Source organism: Labrus mixtus, chromosome 8 (assembly GCF_963584025.1).
Source record: "Labrus mixtus chromosome 8, fLabMix1.1, whole genome shotgun sequence".
In the NCBI taxonomy this organism is placed as follows: Eukaryota; Metazoa; Chordata; class Actinopteri; order Labriformes; family Labridae; genus Labrus; species Labrus mixtus.
The window spans coordinates 5528820-5548351 of NC_083619.1; the positions used below are offsets into that span (position 1 = coordinate 5528820).

General features: G+C 40.6%; 1 protein-coding gene across 1 annotated transcript; it reads right to left on the minus strand.

Moving 5' to 3' along the window:
• Nucleotides 1–242: 242 nt before the first annotated feature.
• gad3 (glutamate decarboxylase 3) lies at nucleotides 243–18882 on the minus strand. Its single transcript, XM_061043919.1, has 16 exons — nucleotides 18670–18882; nucleotides 16415–16522; nucleotides 15374–15480; nucleotides 14976–15111; nucleotides 12794–12884; nucleotides 11445–11557; nucleotides 11168–11283; nucleotides 9177–9256; nucleotides 8269–8323; nucleotides 7050–7166; nucleotides 5845–5909; nucleotides 4425–4503; nucleotides 3296–3445; nucleotides 2742–2849; nucleotides 1180–1269; nucleotides 243–1079 (listed from the first exon to the last, which is right to left on the minus strand). Exons 1-16 carry the CDS (start codon nucleotides 18695–18697, stop codon nucleotides 906–908), a joined length of 1617 nt encoding a protein of 538 aa, XP_060899902.1. The 5' UTR covers nucleotides 18698–18882; the 3' UTR covers nucleotides 243–905.
• Nucleotides 18883–19532: the final 650 nt, after the last annotated feature.

Below are 19532 nucleotides of genomic sequence, written 5' to 3' on the forward strand. Positions count from 1 at the left end.
ATTTTGCGATATGCATTAATTACATTTTTTAATTCCATATATTGTCCACAAAATTACTAATAAGAAGAAATGCTCAGTCTATTCATCTCACTTCAGACTTTTTATTTCTACACAATGAGAGTCAAGCCCACAGACGGACTAAAACTGTAATGAAAGTAAAAGGCTCCATGCTCCTCTCAACCTGAACTTTTAGTATTTCAGACTAATTGAACCGAACCGAACACAAACACGCGTGGACGACTTTAAAACTGCAGTAATGTTTAACAATGCAACTGGGGGATATCCCAGCATCCCCTGCATCACTCTCTGCTTCTCCCTCTCTCCTGGAGGTGCATTAAAAGGAATTGAAGATTGTCAGATCTTGTGAGGAGGGGAGGGAAGGAAGCAGAATGAGAAGCACCCCTATGTTTCTAAAATGACTGACAGAGTGCCTTAGTAGTATGTATGTGTTAAACTATTAACAATAAAAACATGAAACAAGACTGACTGTGGTCCCCCAGGATCCCGCTACACAGAGATATATTCATAAAAGAGAAAAAGCGAGCAATCATGGGAAGGTTTTAGCAACAACTTGATAAACAAGTCACAAAAAATGGAATTAGAAAATTAAAATTAGAAAATCAAAATAATAGGGTTAAATGATAAGTAAACAGAGCAGATGGGCCTCCGACAGCAGTGACTCACAGTGTAAACAGGAAGAAGTGTGAACAGATTTGTTTGTTAGAAAAACTTGAATCACATGGAACAGCTTTGATTTAATTACAAAGTTAAGCTGGAAGTCCATTTCACCATGTACCCAGACTGTATAAACTGTACACTACTGCTGCAGGGAAACAACGTCTCCTGTTTCCTTTATATCAACCTGAACAGAGCTGAGACCACACAGTCCTGTCAGAGCTCAGAGGTCAAAGGTCATGACCCAGCCAGGCGATCTCGTCCAGCAGGAAGTCGACGTCCTCCGGCTGTGTGGCAGGGTTGGAGAACACACACCTGAAGAAATTCACTTTGTCCCCCAGCGGCTGATAGCCAATCAGAACAGAGCCCTTCTCCATCATCCTGCCTTTGATCCGAGGGGCCACCTGCACAAACATCATCATCATCATCATCATCATGGAAGAAATGATGATTCTGAAGCAGAGTCAGAACGTCACCCAGAGGAGGACTTGTGTTCAAACTGACCTGATGGAGTCTCGTGTCTCTCTCTGGTCCACGAGGAAGCTCACTGAGGCTGGGAGGGATGTACCAGAAACACACGTTGCTGTGCTCCGGCTGTGTGGGAGACACAGGACAGAAGTGCACAGTGAGGATCAAATGGTTATCCAGATGCACAACAAATAAGGCTTATGAGAAGATAAGAGAAAAATAACTTCAAATGTTACTAGATACCAAAACTCAAATTAAAACCATAGGACCAGACATCAATGTCATTGCCTGATCAGACTCTCAACTCAAAAGCTCTCAGGATCTCAGAGACGCCTAGTGTCTCAGAGATCTATCACAGATGATCAACAGGACACATAGCATTGAAAAGTAAAATACCTTTAAGATGTTTAGGATACAAAACTGCAGTTTAAAGGGAAACATATTTTGGTTTTTTTTTCGGTTGAGAGACGAAAACTCATCAAAATCTTTTTAAGAAAAATGATCAAAACATCTGGGACTGAGTTTTATGAACTTTACAAGATGGTCAAGATCCAGAGATGGGGACTTGAGTTTCAGACTTGGATTCCAGACTCACTTAGGTCGCTCAAACATCTGAGTCGAGACTTGAGACTCGACTCAGATTTAAGATTTGGGACTTGTGCACTCTATTTTTACGTTGTATTTTGAGCGCATTAACACTACAAGCTAAAAGTTGTTTCCTCCCATCAGGTGTAACCTTCCACATCTGGTAAGCTAGCTGCCGACACTCCACTGATGACACCATGTCGAGCATTGAGCTTCTATAGTGCTGTCACTATTCGTCAGATCTTTGGGCTTCAATAACTTCCCGCAAAGCCCAAACAACAGATTCACCAAATGCAGTGTCTCAAAGATGCTGGATGGACTACATCAAACTTTACCTGACACCCGGCTCAGACCGTTGACCAAAAGAGCTGGGACTCAGTTGGTAGAGTCGTCGCCTTTCAACTGGAAGGTCGAGGGTTTGATCCCCAGCTGGCCAACATGTCCGATGTGTCCTTGTGCAAGGCACTTAACCCTGAATTGCTCCCACTGCTTCAGTGGCGGTGTATGAATGGGATTAGTAACTTCTGATGCATGATACTACATAGAGACCTTCAGTGTATGAATGTGTGTGAATGTGTAGGTGTGACATGCGGTGTAAAAGTGCTTTGAGTAGTCGGAAGACTAGAAAAGCGCTATATAAGCTCAAGTCCATTTACCATCTCCGTCGAGATGACAGAGGTACCTCTCAACTTCATTAAAGCTCTCATGATCTAATTCCCACATTGAAAAATGTGTTGCTTGAAAGGTTTTTGCTTTAAGTTGGGTCATCTCCTCTCCTCTTTCCATCTCCTTTGACCTTAAAAATGATTGCCTCTTCAAACAGTTGAATGTGGTGAAACATTTATCAGGTCATTTACTCTAATCTGTATCTCAATTGTTCCATCACACTCTTCCATGCACTCTGCAAAGTCAACATAACCTCTGACACACTTAGAATGTTTTTTTTATTAATTAAAACAATGATTAAAACATGGCGCGCAGTTTGATTCAAATAGTGAATGTAGTTGTCTTACTTTGTATCTGAAGACCAGCTCAAAGTCTGTCCTCCTCTGCAGCTGATCGTACAGGTACTCAGCATTTTCCAGACATTTGTTGACCTGAGATCCAAACCCCTCCGAGCCCTGAGAGAGAGAGAACGAGATGGATGGATGGATACTCCCAGGAAGGTACAGACAGTTCAACACGCAACGTTGACTGACTTATAAACTTAGTAAAGTGAGACGAGTAGGTGAAATGAAAAGAAAGCTGCCCTTAAGAAAATAAAGAGTACAGTCATGACTTACAGTGAGAGACACATTACTCTTAACTACAGTTCTTCACTTTGATAATAAACTCTCTCACAATACATGTCATCATAAACAGACAGTTGAAGTGCTAGTGCTTAACCAAGATGGCAACGGCCAAAATGGAAGACTCAAGGCTTCAGAAATGTAGTCTACAAACTGATGGGTGAAGTTACTGCGGCTCCTTACAGTTTATGATTCAGAGTAATTGAAAGCACAGCAGGTGAGAGGGAAAGAGAGACATTAGATGAGACAACAAAGTGATCTACTGAGTTCATGAATACCTTTGCCTTCCACATGAGCCAGAGTTTAAAGGCATCGACATGTCGCCCACACTGGATGCTCTTGTCCCCGGTATCGTAGCTCACATCGTAGGGTTTGTCTGTTTGGAAAAGGTACACAGCCCCCAACTCATTACACTCCTGCAGGAGACCCTGTAGAGAGAGAGGGGGGGATTGTACACTCAAACACAATACACATAAATCTGACAAGGGCAACCTTTGGATGAAACCACTAAATATATAAAAAGATTGTTTTTAGGTTTATTGTTCCACAAAGACATTGTACGGTTAACGTTTTTAGTCCTGCATATAGATGGTTACAGTTTTTTTTCTCACAAGAGTTTCACCCTTGATACTGCTGTACTGTGCTGTGATTGGCCGATGACCGTTGCCTAATTGTCTTTTTCCATGCACTTGACTGTTTCTTTCTTGTTCAGTCAGGAATTTAAAAGACTGATGTTAAAGTCAACGGTAAAGTTTACACTTCCTTCTTGTTTTAACCAAGCGGCAACCCTGGTGTTGAAAAACTACGCCGTTGGGGAAGTGCAAAGTCCTGCAGTATGTGAAGTGTCCGCTTGAAGCTGGCTGCAGAAGTACAGGAAGTCACATACACACCAATTCAAAAAAGTTGTTTTTTACAGCAGAAATTAACATGCTTGCCTGGTTCATCAACTAAATTGGCCTGATTAGCTTATGTATCGATGAGCTTAGATTCTTTGTCTTTTGAAGAATCATCCTTTTTCGACTTCATGAAGGATACAAGTTGATCACAATTAGGCACGAAGTTGACCTGATTGACAGGCAGACGTGATATAACAGTTTGTCAAGAAGTTTAAAACCCGCCTCAGCTCCAGCTCTCAGCCTGTCGTTAGGTTGACTGAAAGTTAGACTGAGACGGGATTCCCAGCATGGCAACAGCCATCGATGCATGGGACTCCAAAGCCCCCTGCAGGAACAGATGGGTGACGTCACTCCATTAATATTTACAGTCTACAACTGACCAAGAAGTGTTGGTTGCTTGACGTCACCAAACTTCAACTTATTCCCAGGAACGTTCTTATTCAGGTTTCAAGAGAAGAACATGATATTAATCCTTTACACTTCAATAAAAAAGAAGAGGATGTTTTCTTACTTTCTTCTTGACCAGTATGACAGAGCACTGCAGAGGGACTCCCATCATCTTGTGAGGATTCCATGTTACGGAGCACGCTCTGGAAATCAAACATTCTTATTCATTTAATCTTTGATTCCACCGTGATGCATGAAATAAGTAACCATAGAACCCATTTTGACAGCTCTAGCTTTGAATCAAATCTCGATCTAAAATGCCTCCAAAGAAAAACATTGGAGCCAATACACACAAAGGGCCTGTGGTGGACTCTGGATTAAGATGTAGTTCCATACCCCTCTTTCAGTCATGAACTTAACCCTCCTATAGTTCAGAATTGGAGCTATATATTGCGAACTCAGCATTTTATAAATTGAAAACCAATTGAATACCTTCATGATGTATGGAAGCTGTGACCACATCTATCAGAAACTCCAAATATGTCATGCGTGTCTTCGTTAAAAGTCAAACTTACAGAGATTAATGGTCATACAGTATTTAGTTTTTACTCCCTTTCCGTACCAGGTGAGTTTTTATTGCGCAGGTCATTCAGCGGTCACAGCCCACTCCCATACTTCATTTTAGGTTAGGGTGTACAGTGGGCATGCGCAACAATGTCTTGCGATGTTTCGAGTTTCACTGTACAAGATTTACTGCGCCTGCAGGTGTTTGTTACTAAGATCCAAAGGAAAGCCAGCTGTATTATTAAAGACACCACCCATCCTGGAAACTGTCTCTTCTCCCCCTTCCCTTCTGGAAGGAGATACAGGACACTCAAAACAAACACCAACAGACTGAGAAACAATTTTTTTCCACAGGCAGTAAGTCTGTGTATGTGCCGCTACTGACAAGAGCTGCTAAACTGTTTTTCTTTGTTTTTATAGAAATTACAATACAGATCTATTCTATTTTGAATTACTGAAATCCCCAAAAATGTAGTGACTGAATATGATCTCTGAAACAAATGAATCGACTGATCTGTTTTCAAATCAGCAGGTTACTGTACATCAGGCATTAAAAGCTAAATCTACTGTGATCTGAAGCTGAGTGTGCCTTTTAGTTTATGGGTAAACAATATCTTTATAATCACTGCACCACTCTCTGCTTGTTATGCGAGGCTGCAGGTTGGGTGGTGTAATTGATTAATCTCACATATAATAAAGACAACACACACAAACACAGAGAAGAAGCCCGTTTAAAATGAGGAACACGTTATGTTTGGGTGATTTATTATCAGTTTGGAGTTTTGGAAAGTTACCAGCTAAGGTAAGGTGACGTGTCGTGTTATTTATCAGAGGTATTTCTATGGATTGATCTTTATTTGCTCTCTTATGTAACTATGACGACACAGCGTGATGTAGACTCAAAAGAGTTTTGAAACGCTGTCCCACAGAAACTCACATGAAACACTGTGTGTGTGTGTGAAGTGTCAAGTTGTGGTTACCGTTCAATGCCCTGTAGTTTCATCCTGTGTCTGTCTGACATCAGCAGGCCTCCGCCCCACGCCGCCTGAGGAGACAGACTCAAATATTACCACAATAATGTATATAAATCAGGCCTGTCAAACGATTAAACGCTGAAATTCAATAGTTAATGACGATTAATCACATTTTCACTCAAGTTTGAATCACCATTATTTTTTATTTCAAAATGTTTTTGTTAGGCTTTCATTTCTTATTTTTGTACTGTCTTAAGCTCAGGATACTTTACTTCCTGTTTGGATACAAACCTGCTTTTATTTTGAAAAAAAGACAAAAGGTTGCGACATTAACTGAACAGGAACTTGTTAGGGAACAGCTAAAGAGGACGTACAAAATAAAATGTTTGATGTCACGAGGCGAATATTACTTTTGACTCGTCAATCTGAGCCGTCTGAGAGTTTTCTTTAAGTGAAATGAGACATTCAAAGGCACAGAGGTGTCGTCCTTTTCCATCACTGTGACTACAGGGAGACACTGCTGTCTCTGCGGTGGCTTAGTTACGGTGCGTCTTAAGGGACAAAAAAGCATGCCATCAATGCAACTTAGAGACCTTAATCTCATATATAACGCTGACAGCCCCAATATACAGTAAATATAAACAATCACAACCGATTCCTGAACGTCATGAGCGATTCATATGTCACAATGGGACAGATGTGGCTCAGTTGGAGTCCGTCGTCTTTCAACTGGAAGGTTGGGGGTTCGATCCCTACAGTAGCTTCTGCAGCCAAATGTCTGATAGGGCTCATTGGGTTAGACTCTTCACCCCTAAAATCCAGTTTGTTTGATGTGATGTGATGTGAGTGCTCCGATCCGGTACAGTTCATGCACAAGCACAAGCACAGGGACACAACGTGGACACCTCCACAAAGTCCGTAAAGAAGCTGTCATGTTCTCCGTGTTGTTCTCCGATGTGCCAACGCGACGATATTTATATTTATTTTTATTATCTTTCATTTATTTTTAGTCCGCCTGTCCTTTAAACTAAGCACGCTTCATATTGACTTAAAGCCATGCATGTGTTGTATTACGACATTATGTACAAGAGACTGTATCCGTGCTCAGGCCCGGTTAATCCTGGAGCAGTGTGAGTGCAGGCCAGCGGGGGGATAGGTAGGGGGGGCAATCGAGAGTCACAGAGAAAAGAAGAGAGAGAGAGGCACCTTACATCAACATGCATCCACAGTGTGTGTCTGTGGCAGATGTCAGCGATGTCATCGAGAGGGTCGAAGGCTCCGTACACCGTGGTGCCCGCTGTAGCATTCACATAGAAAGGAACCAGACCCTAAAACAAAGAGAAAAACAAGTTCATGTACTACATGTGGTGGAATTTACATCCGACACAATCGGAACTGAAGGCACAACAATTTTATTTATAACCTGTAGACCTGCACAAACCTCACTTCATCAGGGCAGCCTGGCTTTGGGTTTGGTAAAATGGAAGTGTTACATGGGCTGATAGTTTCAACTAACAAACCTTTATCAAAAGGGATTGAACTACAGCATCCATTCCTGTAATTGATTTCTTTGAAGCAGAATGTATTGCCTAATATTTGATAGTCTCGCATAAGCCTTGAGTTTAAAAAACATGAGACGGTGTTACAGATTCTCTGAAAATTCCAGAAAACCAATGTAATTTTACCTTTAAACAAAAGCAAATCAAAACTTTCTATCTTAACAAAAGTTCAAACTGAGAAAATTCAAAAACTGGTATGTACTGGGAAACACTGACATAGACCGACATACGACATCTAACAACTAACAATGAACTCACTAACAAAATAGCCATGGGTAAACAAACATAGGGAAAGATGTTTGTATGTGTGTGATGTTTGTTTACCCCATGGTTATTTCGTTAGTGAGTTCATTGTTAGTTGTTAGATGTCGTATGTCGGTCTATGTCAGTGTTTCCCAGTACATACCAGTTCACAGACAAACTGATCAGTAACACACACCCATAGACAGAGAGAGAGGCTCTGAACAGACAGACAGTGCTACTGTTAACACATATTGTCATGATTTGGTCTTATTTAGTTTTGTATTTTTGTGTGTAAGAGTTTAGGTTTCCTTGTTTTCATTTCTCCCATCTAATAATAATAATAATAATTATACATTTTATTTATAAGCGCTTTTCAAAAACTCAAAGACACTGTACAATTGTTAAAAAAACAGAAAGTACAGCACAGTAAGGACAGACATTGCAACATTACACACAAATCAGAAAAACAATAAAGGTAAAACTACAGAAAACAGAAAATACATTATAATCTAAATAACTACAGGAATTCCATCACACTACACAAAGATTTATATTAAATGTATTCTATAGTTTTTTTTTCTGGGTGTAGGGAACATTTGAACTTTATTCCCCCGTCATTCATTCATACCTTTTTCTCAGCTGTTACTATTGAAGACTCCAGTTCGGCGGGAATCATTTTCCCTCTAAAAGAGCAAAAACAAAACATAAAGGAGTCAGTAAACAGCATGCCGCCTACCTTTAAAGGAGCATTACAGTTTGTTTTATAAACCCGCCCTCACTCTTTAAAATTCTTTGGGCTCTTTCTGACTAAAAAGTACAAAAAAACTACTTTTTTAAATGGCTCCAGTAAGTTGCTCCAGTTTCACCTGTTAACAATTTAAAAGAGAGGCTTAGTGGCTGCAATACAAAGTTTCAGAACAAACACCCTCATCAGGAAAATGTTGTTTATGTCACCGACTGGCTCACATTGTTGTTCTTCTGACAACATTACTGAGATAGACCTTTTCATTAAAGAGGAAGATGAATTATTTCTAAACCAGAAACAGACTTTAAATCGACTTATTTAAAACCATGAGAGTCCATGTGCAAAACAGCTCTTTACTCTCTAATGTTGCCTCAGTCCCCCCTCTTTTTTATTGATTTTTTTTTCATTCAAATGCTGGTTTAGGTGAACTCACAATGCAAGTGTAAACACATACTGTGATTCCATATAAATGTTAAGTGGCTGCTACCTTGTCACATGGTTGACTACAAAATCTATATCTCTATCTTGAGGGCAAAATTATACATAGGTTTTTTTTCAGGTGGATGAATTTACTTTCAAATAAATATGCATTTAACAGAATGTAACTGTTTGACCACATGCATGGTCAAATTTACATGCACACACACACACACACACACACACACACACACACACACACACACAGAGAGAGAGAGAGAGAGGCACAGAAACACTTTAAACAAGCCGTAACAGGTGAGCAAACATGTCTTTTGTTCTGCTTTGAATTGACTGTTATCGGGTAACTCACCCACCTTTCATCACAGCGGACCATGAACACATTCTCACTGCCCATCCCCAGCACGGCCGCAGATTTCTTCACTGAATAGTGACTCTGAAACGATGAAAAGACAGCCATTCATCTTCATTCATCTCCCCTCAATGACACTTCAAACAGGTTCCCTGTTCACACAGCTGACTGAAGTGGCTGCATTGTTTGGATCCCAGAAGAAGAAGAAGGATCCAGGTGCACATGGGAAACTGCATCAGTACTCACTGCAGGGCTGGGATACTTTGAACTTAATATAATAGAAACTGATTGTGGTGTCAAAACAACTGTTGCCTAACAAAAGCTTTTAAATACTTCTTTTATAGGTTCAGATTCCTGAAACTGCTGAGGATGAAATCATGACATAACACCTACATCAAAGTCTGCACATTATGACAGACTCAGAGATGATTTCATGCAGACATTTATCCGAGCTTTTCCACAGCGTGTTAGACATCAGACCATCAGAACGGGGGTCATGAATGAATAGAAGACATGTTCATTAAAATGTCTCTTCTGGATTAACCAGGAGAAGCCAGAAAGATCCACTTGTTAAAACCTCAAATAAACAACATAAAGTCATCACAACTAACCAGCATCTTGACAAAAAGTGTATTCAGGAAATAAGCATAATTTCTAAATACTGCTCACAAGAGCAACAGTGTGCAACCACTTCATTTCTATCCTTTTAAATCTGAGGTCATTAAACCAATGAGCAACAGGCGCTTTATAACACCTGTACATTTGTGTTCTAAACTACCTATTGTTGGTTTTCCTTTAAGTTTTATATTCTGAATATTAAAACTGAAGGCAGATTTTCAAATGAACATGAATTGGTACTTATTGTTCTGGGACTCCAAGCGATTGTTTCAAACTGAGGAGTTTATAGAACAAACATACCAACAGACTGAGGCAGTGTTAGATCAGCATCTACTGTTTTTGTTGGGGTGGTGGTCAGGGGGCAGGGGTGGCTCTGATGAGACTGTGGTTCAGGTTAAAAACCTGCAGCTTTCTCTTAAAGAAAAAACGTCCATCTCTGTAGGGATCCTTTCTGTGATGCTGTCAGAAACTTAGTATAACAATCTGAACCTGTCAGTGACAAACACAACTTTGAGTGGCCGTAGAAAGCCATAACAGGTGTTACATGGCTGCAGGCTGAAGAGATCCAGACCTTTTATTGCCAATGAATCATTTAGAAGCAGACTTTTTCCAGACGCTAATAAAGGAAATTCAAATTCAGACTAACCGACTAGTCTCATGGTCAGAAAACACTCAGAGCACAAGCTATTGAAATTTGTCTGCAGGTAAACTTTGTAATTTAAACCACTTATGGACACATTGGACATGTGGCTGCAGGAGCTGGGGATCGAACCCCCCCCCACCTTCCAGTTGAGAACCGCCCCTTTAATTTGTGGAGTTTTTGCCACCGTTTGCAGTGCTAGCACCGCAAGCCTTCAATCCTACCTGCAGGTTGACGTCCACATGCACATGTTAAATGTGATCACGCATTGCTCCGGTCGATATGCCAGTTTAACCTGACACAGACTTCATACAACTTTATCTCCTTTTTCTGGATCCAAATATTGCCAAACCCCACTGCTACTGGACAATATATGTTCGCTGTACTTGTTTACAGCGGTGTGGTAGAGCAGGGAGCGCGAGAAGTATATCCAGCTGCAGCCTCTGAGATTATACCCCTTGTGTGTAAAAATGGTCATTTTTGAATGTAGAGTGCCAGCCCCGTGTGGACACTAGAAGAACTGCAGTTCTTTTAGCACTTCCGCATTGGCTTCATTTTCCCACACTGGAGGTCCTAGCTTGGAGCAGGCCCATTAACCGGAGCCACAGCCAGTCTTTGTTTTCAGTCCCTCCTGTGGCTAGGGGCTACATTGCAGTTCTAGCATAACATTGATGATGATAACTTCATAAATATGTATACTTCTAGTAGTGGGAAGATAGAGGGTAAGATGTGATTACGTGTTCTGAGGTGAAGAGGGCCAGCTGAGGCACAGCTCCCATCCCTCTGCTCTTCACCTCGGGGTAGAAGTGATATCTGGCCACCAGGATGCTGTACAGGTTGGATATCGTTCCTCCTTTAGAGAACACAAGGACCAGCAGTTTATGAACGAACACACAGACACACTGGACACAGCAAATGAACACAGCTACAGAATGTGAAGAATGATTTTTGTTCTTTTAGTTCGCACAGTTTATTGGAGAATCACAGCGCTCTGTTAGCGCAGCATGGATATACCTGGGCAGAAGATCCCGTCTCCCTCATCGTCAGACCATCCCACAATGCTTTGCATCTTCTTCAGCAGAATCTCCTCCATGAGGATGAAGACAGGAGACACTTCATATGTAAACCTGGTTAGGGAATGTAATGTTTGTTGTTGAAACGTAAGCACTACGACCTTCAAAACTACTGAGCCGTACTGCAAACATCTCATACTTCAGATTTTAACAGGTGAAATTAAAAACTAAAATAACACATTGGATAATTAGAAAACCATCTCACTCATCTCAGAATGATGAAAAGCTAACAGAATATCATGATGTTAGGGTTAAGAGGAGTTCCTTCTATGAAGCACTAAAGCAACAGAGCAAACAGAGCAAACAGAGCAATTCCGCAAAATGACTGTTTGAAAGACAGTGAAACAGAAGACTGTTTCTGGATTCAAAATAATCTCCTTCTTTGTGGGCCTAGCCTAGTGGCTAGTGCACGCGCCCTATGTACAGCAGATAAAGTACTCAAATGCGGGCAGCCCGGGTTCTGATTCGACCTTGCATTGCAGTGTGATATAAACATCATAACCCAGACTTGTTCACTCATGGGAAATTTTTCCTGAATATTTACTGCTGTGTTCACACATCGACTCACCCCGACAAAAAACTCACCCTGAACATCTTGGAAAACTTTTCATGAGTTTTTTTCTTCTTTGAAAATGTGTGAAAACACAAAAAATCTGGTGATTTCAAACATTGAGGGCTGGACGCCTTCAAAAGGGTTACAAGCTAAACATGAGGAGAAGTGATACGATTATAACGAGGGTAAAAACCAAAAGCAAAAATTACACTTTAATTTTCTATTATCTCTACTGTTTTTCAAGACATCTCATGATTTGATTGTTAATGGTCTTAAACATTCAAAAAATCAAAACCTCTAAGAGTGAATGAATTTCTCCGTAATGGAACTGCTAACGACTCTAAAGCCTCTTTCACACATGGACCAAACTCCTGAAAACTTCCAAAAATGATCCTACTGAGCTTCCTGTGTGTTTTATAATGTATGAAGTAAGGAAGAAGTCTGGAGGAGTGAGCAAGTGGGAGTGATGATGTTTAATTCAAGTAGTGAAATCTTCATGCACATAATGAAACTACTTCATGCTCTTTATCTCTGTGATTGATCACTGACTCATCAGATTGTATTTCTCAATTTAAAAAGCAACAAATAACAGGAGCTGCTATAAAATGTAGTGAAGTTTAAAGTGTAAAGACTTTAACAGAAATGCTCTAAATAAAAACAAATTAATTAAACTGTTCTAAACAGTGTTTGAATACATTTCCTCAGAGTCTTTCTCCCCCCTCATGATGAAGCCTTACATGTTAGTGTTGGCTGTAGAGGTCAACCACTCTCCAGCCAAACCAATCACATCCAGACCTGAAGACAGCTGGTTGAAGAAACGGGGATGGCCTGGATAAAACAAAGGTCAGGGGTCATGAGAGCGGTTACTATCCACAATAATAGTCACAGAAATGCTTTAAGCGTTAAAGTGCTGTTTAAGGATCTTAGAAAAGAGCGTTGTTCTCGTTGCACTTTAACTAGTTACCTAAGTCAAAGTATAACATGTCTTAGGTATCTCAGGTAGGCACGTACACCAATGTAAGATTTCCTCTGGTTTGTGGCCCATCCCTCAAACCCCAAGAAATCTTTGGCATCTTTGGAACTTAGTGACCCAACAGTAATGGCCCATGAAACCGATATGCAACACTGTCCCTTATAGGTGGATTGCATGGCTTACGAGCTAGAGAGGGGGCGGGCCTTCCTGATTGCATGGCGGAGCATGGAGGATAAGTCGGAAACCAGAGCTGCGCGGGCTGTTCGGAGTGAGAATGCATCGTGGATGAGAAGAACAACAACAGGTAAGGTCCACCTCTCTTACCTTCAGCTCCTGCAGCCACATGCTAGTATGCAAGTCTTGACATGAACACCCACCAACCCGATGTGGGTGGATTGCAGCAGTGGCATTTAACTAGTCACTCCCACTAGCCACTTTGGCAGGTTGATTTTATTGTTCAAATTGTTGTAATAAAACTAATTGCAGTGTGACACTATGAGTGTGTTTGCTCATTGGTCGATTCCAGAAACTTTTGACTTGAGCTTGCGTGTGATGGCCAACGACACTGTCCCGTTGCTGTGGAGAAAACGGTGGACATAAAGCCGTAGGATCTATGTGGTGGCTCATATTGGAACCAGGAGAGCAGATAACACAGAAGAGGAAACTTGACATTGAAAGAAAAAGGAAGAGGAGACAAAGGAAAAAAGACCGTTTAACCAAAAAGTTGAAGTGGGCTTGAAACATGATCGATCGACCGTTTGTAGGACTTAGAAAGGGGAAATGTTGAAGAGGGTTTTGTTTGTGGGATGAGCAATTTGAAAGTTGAAACCATAAAGGACCATGAAATGTCCGGGCTGTCAGGGCTTGACCAGTTGGAAAAGGTAAAGGAGGGTGTTAGTTTAGTTGAAGTGTTAATTTGTTCATTGTGAAAATTCCTTGATATTTTAAAATGTAATTTAATACGTATTACAAATAATACGTATGGCAATGAAATACAAAAAGCAAACTAAAGGCCAGAGGGATTTTCCTTATTTGAAGGAGGAGGTTGTCCAAAAACATCGGTAAAGTGATCAATCATTGAGTTAAATTCAAATGTTTTACATACATAGTGTGGATTTCAGAAAGATATTGAACATCACTCTGGGCTCGTCATTTAAACAATTTGAACACAATTTAGAAGATGAGACATTTCCTTTGTAATGTTTGTATGAACTGAGTAAAGCCTAGCTGAGTTATAGATGTTAATTCATTTGATTATTTTGTGAAACATAGAGGGGTGGACTTCTGATTAACCAAAGCTCTAGAGAATGAGCTTCATCCAAGGATGCTGTTGTCAGCTCTCACACTAATGATGCTGGAGAGGTACCTGCAGCATTACATCTTTAAGCATTGACCTACTCACCAATCTGATGAGCAGAGCTGCCCAAAACAATCTGACCATTTTTTACAGCAGTGCCATTTATTAAATCAGCATATGGTTGGGCCCCTGTGTGGGTTTTCTCAATATTTAATGTTTCTACAATCGGTAAGAATGTTACACACTTCCACACTAAAAGCCAAGGAATAATATGATGCCTTGCAACATTCAGGAAATGTTTTGTGAAAGAGAGGGGGACTACAAGTTATGCAGGCATTTCAATTTCAAGACAAATTAGTATCCGCACGACACTGAAACATTTCTCTTTGTCTATTTGTGGTGTGAAACTGTGAAACAATCTGAGTGAAGATCTGAAGCAAAGTAATGATGTCATCCAGTTCAAAAATAAAGATTATGAAATATTTTGTATGAGGTACAGGGATGACGAAGGGTGATCACAATCACTGCCGGTTTGTCTGTAATGATTTACTTTTGTATATCAGTTTGTGGGTTTTGCTATTGTTGATGATGGTACACTGTAAAGAGTTAAGAGAGTCAAAGAAACTTACAAATACACAAAGACACACACCTGTACTGACGCCATATTTGAGTGTGTCTCTGCAGTCCACCAGTATCTGCTCCAGAGTCTCTGGTTGGTCGGGCAGGTTCAGACTGAAGCCCTCCAGTCCCTCCATCAGCTGGTGAGGATGGTGAAAGTCCAGGACCTAAAAAAACACGGGGAGCAAAACCTTTTTCGTTTGTATTATTCTTATATTTAATAATGCACATATACATGAACCTTGAAGAGAACATACTGTCAAAGCAACTTTCATCTTTCTCTCATCCTTCTCCTAATATATTTCCTCCCTGGACTGGGTTAACTGTGATGTAGCAATATATGAGGTTTTTTTTTTTTTTTCAGGATTCAAACTCAGCAGTCCTTCAGTTGATCTTGTTTAAATGTCGTTGATAGAAAGAGTCGATCACCTTGGAGCTCCTCTGACTCGACCTGCAGATGTAGCCCAGCAGGATGTTAACCAGCTCCTGCAGAAATCCTCTGGTCATCTCCTCACTGCCTGAAGCTGGGAGCAAATCTGCACACACACACACACGAACCCATTTATCAAGCATACACACACACACAGGCATTCCCATACTCAATTCCAACACATCTACAATATTTGTTCATCTACAATTTTTTAAAATATTAAATTAGTGTTTGTTCTCTTTTTCCTTCGTGACTCAAAGATTATGTGCATCTAGGCTTTAAATATCTACTTACTCATTTTCTCTACTGGATTCCTGTTCTACATGTTTTTATGTGTGCGTAATGGACACTGGACAGTCAGCATTAATATCTGTGGGCTCTATTGTCCATTGCAGTCTAGCGCTCTGTTGCATGAGAGCTTGTGAGTATGTGTGCATCTGCGTGTATTAGACAGAACGTGTACTGGAGGAAGTTCACATGATGGAGAGCTTGGTGTAGGTCGCCGTCCCTCAGCTCTCTGTCCCTTTAAATCTCTACTGGAATGAATAAGAAAACGCACTAATATTAAACTGTAAAGTAGGTGTGCTGTTCTGCATCCTGTGTGTGTGAAACCCTCTAGATATCAGGAACATACTCCACCAAAGACTTCAGACTTTTTAGACTTTAGGTTTTAGTTGGTCTGTAAGGCAGTCATTGTCTGCACCTTTGCAACTGGCCACACCTCATTTTAAAACAAACACAATCCTGGGCGCTAACGGGAAAGAAGTTCATTTGAAACAACGTAAGCGCTGGGTGTTAAAATTACCAAAAGTACCATGCGTATACATTTGTATGAGTCTGTTGCTCAAACACATGAATGGCCATATCTGTGCATGATGTTATCATTTCGTAACTTGAATGTTTGGTGAGGATGAACACCACCTCTGATGCAGCCTGAATCGTGCACGCTGCAGTGACAGATCCCTCATATCCTGACTGCCTCGCTGTCTGTGAGGACGAGCACACCGGCTGCTGTGACTGTGCACAATCGGAGCTCTCACCTTTGCTGAAGATGCTGCTGAAGTCAGCAGGTGTCTGTTTTCGGTCTCTGACGGCTGCAGAGTCCTCCTCCTGTTTGTCTCTCACAGCAGATTTGTCTAGGATTCTGTCTGAAAGGAAAAAGAAGAAACATGAAATGCAAACACAAGTGAGCAGCTAATGTCTCTGCCAGATATATCACGAGTTAGGGAGTTCATGTATCATCTTATATAAGCCTTTGTGACAACATGACACTGGACAAAAGGAATCTCAAGTTGATCCAGTGTTGCACAGATTTATGGATTTGTCACATAACACTTATGGAGAGGAAACAAGCACAGAGAGATTTGATCCATCACAGATGTTTGAAAATGTAATTTTCCACATTTGATTTCAGTAAAATACCAGATTTAAAAATGACAAAGATCTTGGATCAAATGGCATCGCCTAATTTCAGGTAACATTTTTTAGAGTAAGAGATGCAAAGAATATTTTTGGTATTTTATGCCTTTATTTGGAGGCAGGGCAGTGGATGGAGTCAGTATTTTTATATTTGAATGTTTGGCTGCTCATTGTTTGTGTGAAACTGTTAATTGTGCTGCTTGGCCAGGACACTATTGAAATATGGATTTTTAATCTCAATGAGTTTTCTTTCCTGGTGAAATAAAAAAGAAAGCAGGGGCAGAGAGAGAGAGAGAGAGAGAGAGAGAGAGAGAGAGAGCGAGAGATAAAGAGGGGAATGACCATAGACTGTAAATATTAATGTTCCAAGCCTAAGTGACGTCACCCATCTGTTCCTGCCGGGGGCTCCAGAGGCTCATCGGCAGCAGCCGCCATGTTGGAAATGCTGTCTCAGAATAACTTTCAGTCAACCTAACGACAGGCTGAGAGCTGGAGCTGAGGCTGGTTTTAAGCCTCTTGAAGTACTGTTACACCGCACCCACCTGTCAATCATGTCAGCTACGAGCCTAACTAAGGATAACATGTATCTTTAACAAATCAAAACGGATGCTTACAGTGTGTGCCCATGAGGACAATAACTAATCAGACCTATTTTGTTTTTTGTACCAGGCTGTAAGCATGTTAATCTCTGCTGTAAAAACAGTTCTTTTTTCAATGTGGTGTGTCTGGGACTTCCAGGGCTCCTGGAGCCAGCCTCAAGCAGACACACGAGGAACTGCAGGATTTTGCACTTCACTTGAGCTTCATTTTTTTAACACAGGAGGTTGCTGCTTGGTTCACACACGCTCACATGGTGCTCTTTGAAGCTGCAACAGTTGTATCAACACTTCATATGTACCATCCAGCGAGTGTGTGTGTGTCAGGTCTGGTTGCACTTGATTGACGTATAGATCGACCACCGGCTGCAGTGAGGTGAACTTCCGTGGCACATCAGAGATAGTTTAAATCTTTAGGACCTACATACAGTGTGTGTGTATGTGGGTGTTTCTCCGCCTCTCTCTCTCTATTAAGGACACATGAAGGGCATCAGTGGTCAGCACATTTATCCCAGAGTCTTTTTGCATATTATTCAAATGGATAGACGTATGATGTTTTAATGAACAGCCTTCAGCTCTATACAGTAAAAATCAGACGGATGGTTAAAAAGATCAATTTAAATCTATGAAAGAAAAGCAAAACCATCAAAAGACTACTTTTCAGGATCTTTATAATCAAAGTGGTTTACTTTAATATTTCAGTTCCAAGTTCATGTACAGTAGTAGGCATTTCGACATGTTAACAGTTTGACTGAAGTTTATCTTCTGAAGCAATTTTAGCACCCAAACTAAATCATCATCTTCATGTGATTACTGTTAAAATGACAAAAAAAATGATATCTGTGGATGAGAACTGTTGTTAGCTTTTAGAAATCCACTTTCATTTTCAAAGTTATCAAAGGGACTTCTAAACTACAGACTGTGATTTCTAAAAATACCAATAATTCTAAAAGACACGAGTTCAGCTGCCTTAATAACAAACATTCAGGTGAATCCGACCGTGTTTTAGTGTCATTTATTCCCTTTCAAAGATTTAAACCTACACTGAAACTCTGAGCACTGAAAACTTTTTATCCTCTGATTCCCCATACCCCATGTGCTGGTATTTTTAGGCAGGTTTCAACGACAAGCTGTAAATACTGAGCTTGAAGTGGACGTTACTATTGACCTCAATGCTGTCACCACTACAGAGCTGTCAATTTGGAAACATGATTTAGAGCATCACATTTATATGTTTCTAATGTTTGTATAGAGGATTTCATTCTGCAGATGTTTCTTACCTGGTAGCTGAAATAAATCCATGTCCATACAAATGACTGTCAGCTCTTTGGAGGAGTTGTATTCTTTTTTTATAGTCCAGTCTGTTAGAAACTTTTCTCATGAAGCACTCAGAAGAGAATTTTCTATTAACATTTTCATCTGTCAGAAAAAAACTCCACGCTGAAACGTGACGCTAAGAAGTCTGAGTTATCATCACATCAAGCTGAGACACACTGAAAGTTTGTCGTCAGGCTGCTGCTGCATTTAAACACACACGCATGCACGCACAGGCACACACAGGCACGCAAACACACGCACACACACACACACACACACACACACACACACACACACACACACACAAACAGGTAAAGAGAGGTGTGGTCTGCAGACAGCTGCTGTCTGTCTTTCACTGAGAGCAGAAAACAAACACCTGTACAATGTTTCCCTTATGTGACATGATGACACTTTGATCAGTCTTAAAAAGGGGAGGTTACCCTTTTACGACCCAGCTGGCGTCATGAGACCATGTGTTTTTATTTTTGGTCATTTAAAATTATCAGTTATTTACCAAATCAATAACAAAAAAAGGAGGACTCTAAAACTGCTCAATGCTTTAAAATTAAAACAGTTTTTTTTACAGATGTAAACATGACTTAAACCTGGAGGTCTGAATACTGAATACTTAGAGTGTGTGCTTCTACATCAAAATTTCAAACATCCCAGATCGGGCCGTGATTGGCCATCATGGCTGACTTCAAAATAAATCTAAAAAAATGGGGGTGTTCATGGTCAGAAACTGCACAGTGTACGACAGTTTATTGTCAAGGCACCAAACAGAAGATGAGACATTTTTTAAATGAATGCATCACTGCGTGAAAAT

Excerpts from the sequence above, each read along its gene's own strand:
- gad3 (XM_061043919.1), bottom strand. The coding sequence starts at position 18,697 with ATGGACATGGATTTATTTCAGCTACCAG. Across the intron at positions 16,523-18,669 it reads GGATTTATTTCAGCTACCAG|ACAGAATCCTAGACAAATCT; the intron begins GTAAGAAACATC and ends TTTTCCTTTCAG. Across the intron at positions 11,558-12,793 it reads TCTACAGCCAACACTAACAT|GTTTACATATGAAGTGTCTC; the intron begins GTAAGGCTTCAT and ends TTCCCTAACCAG.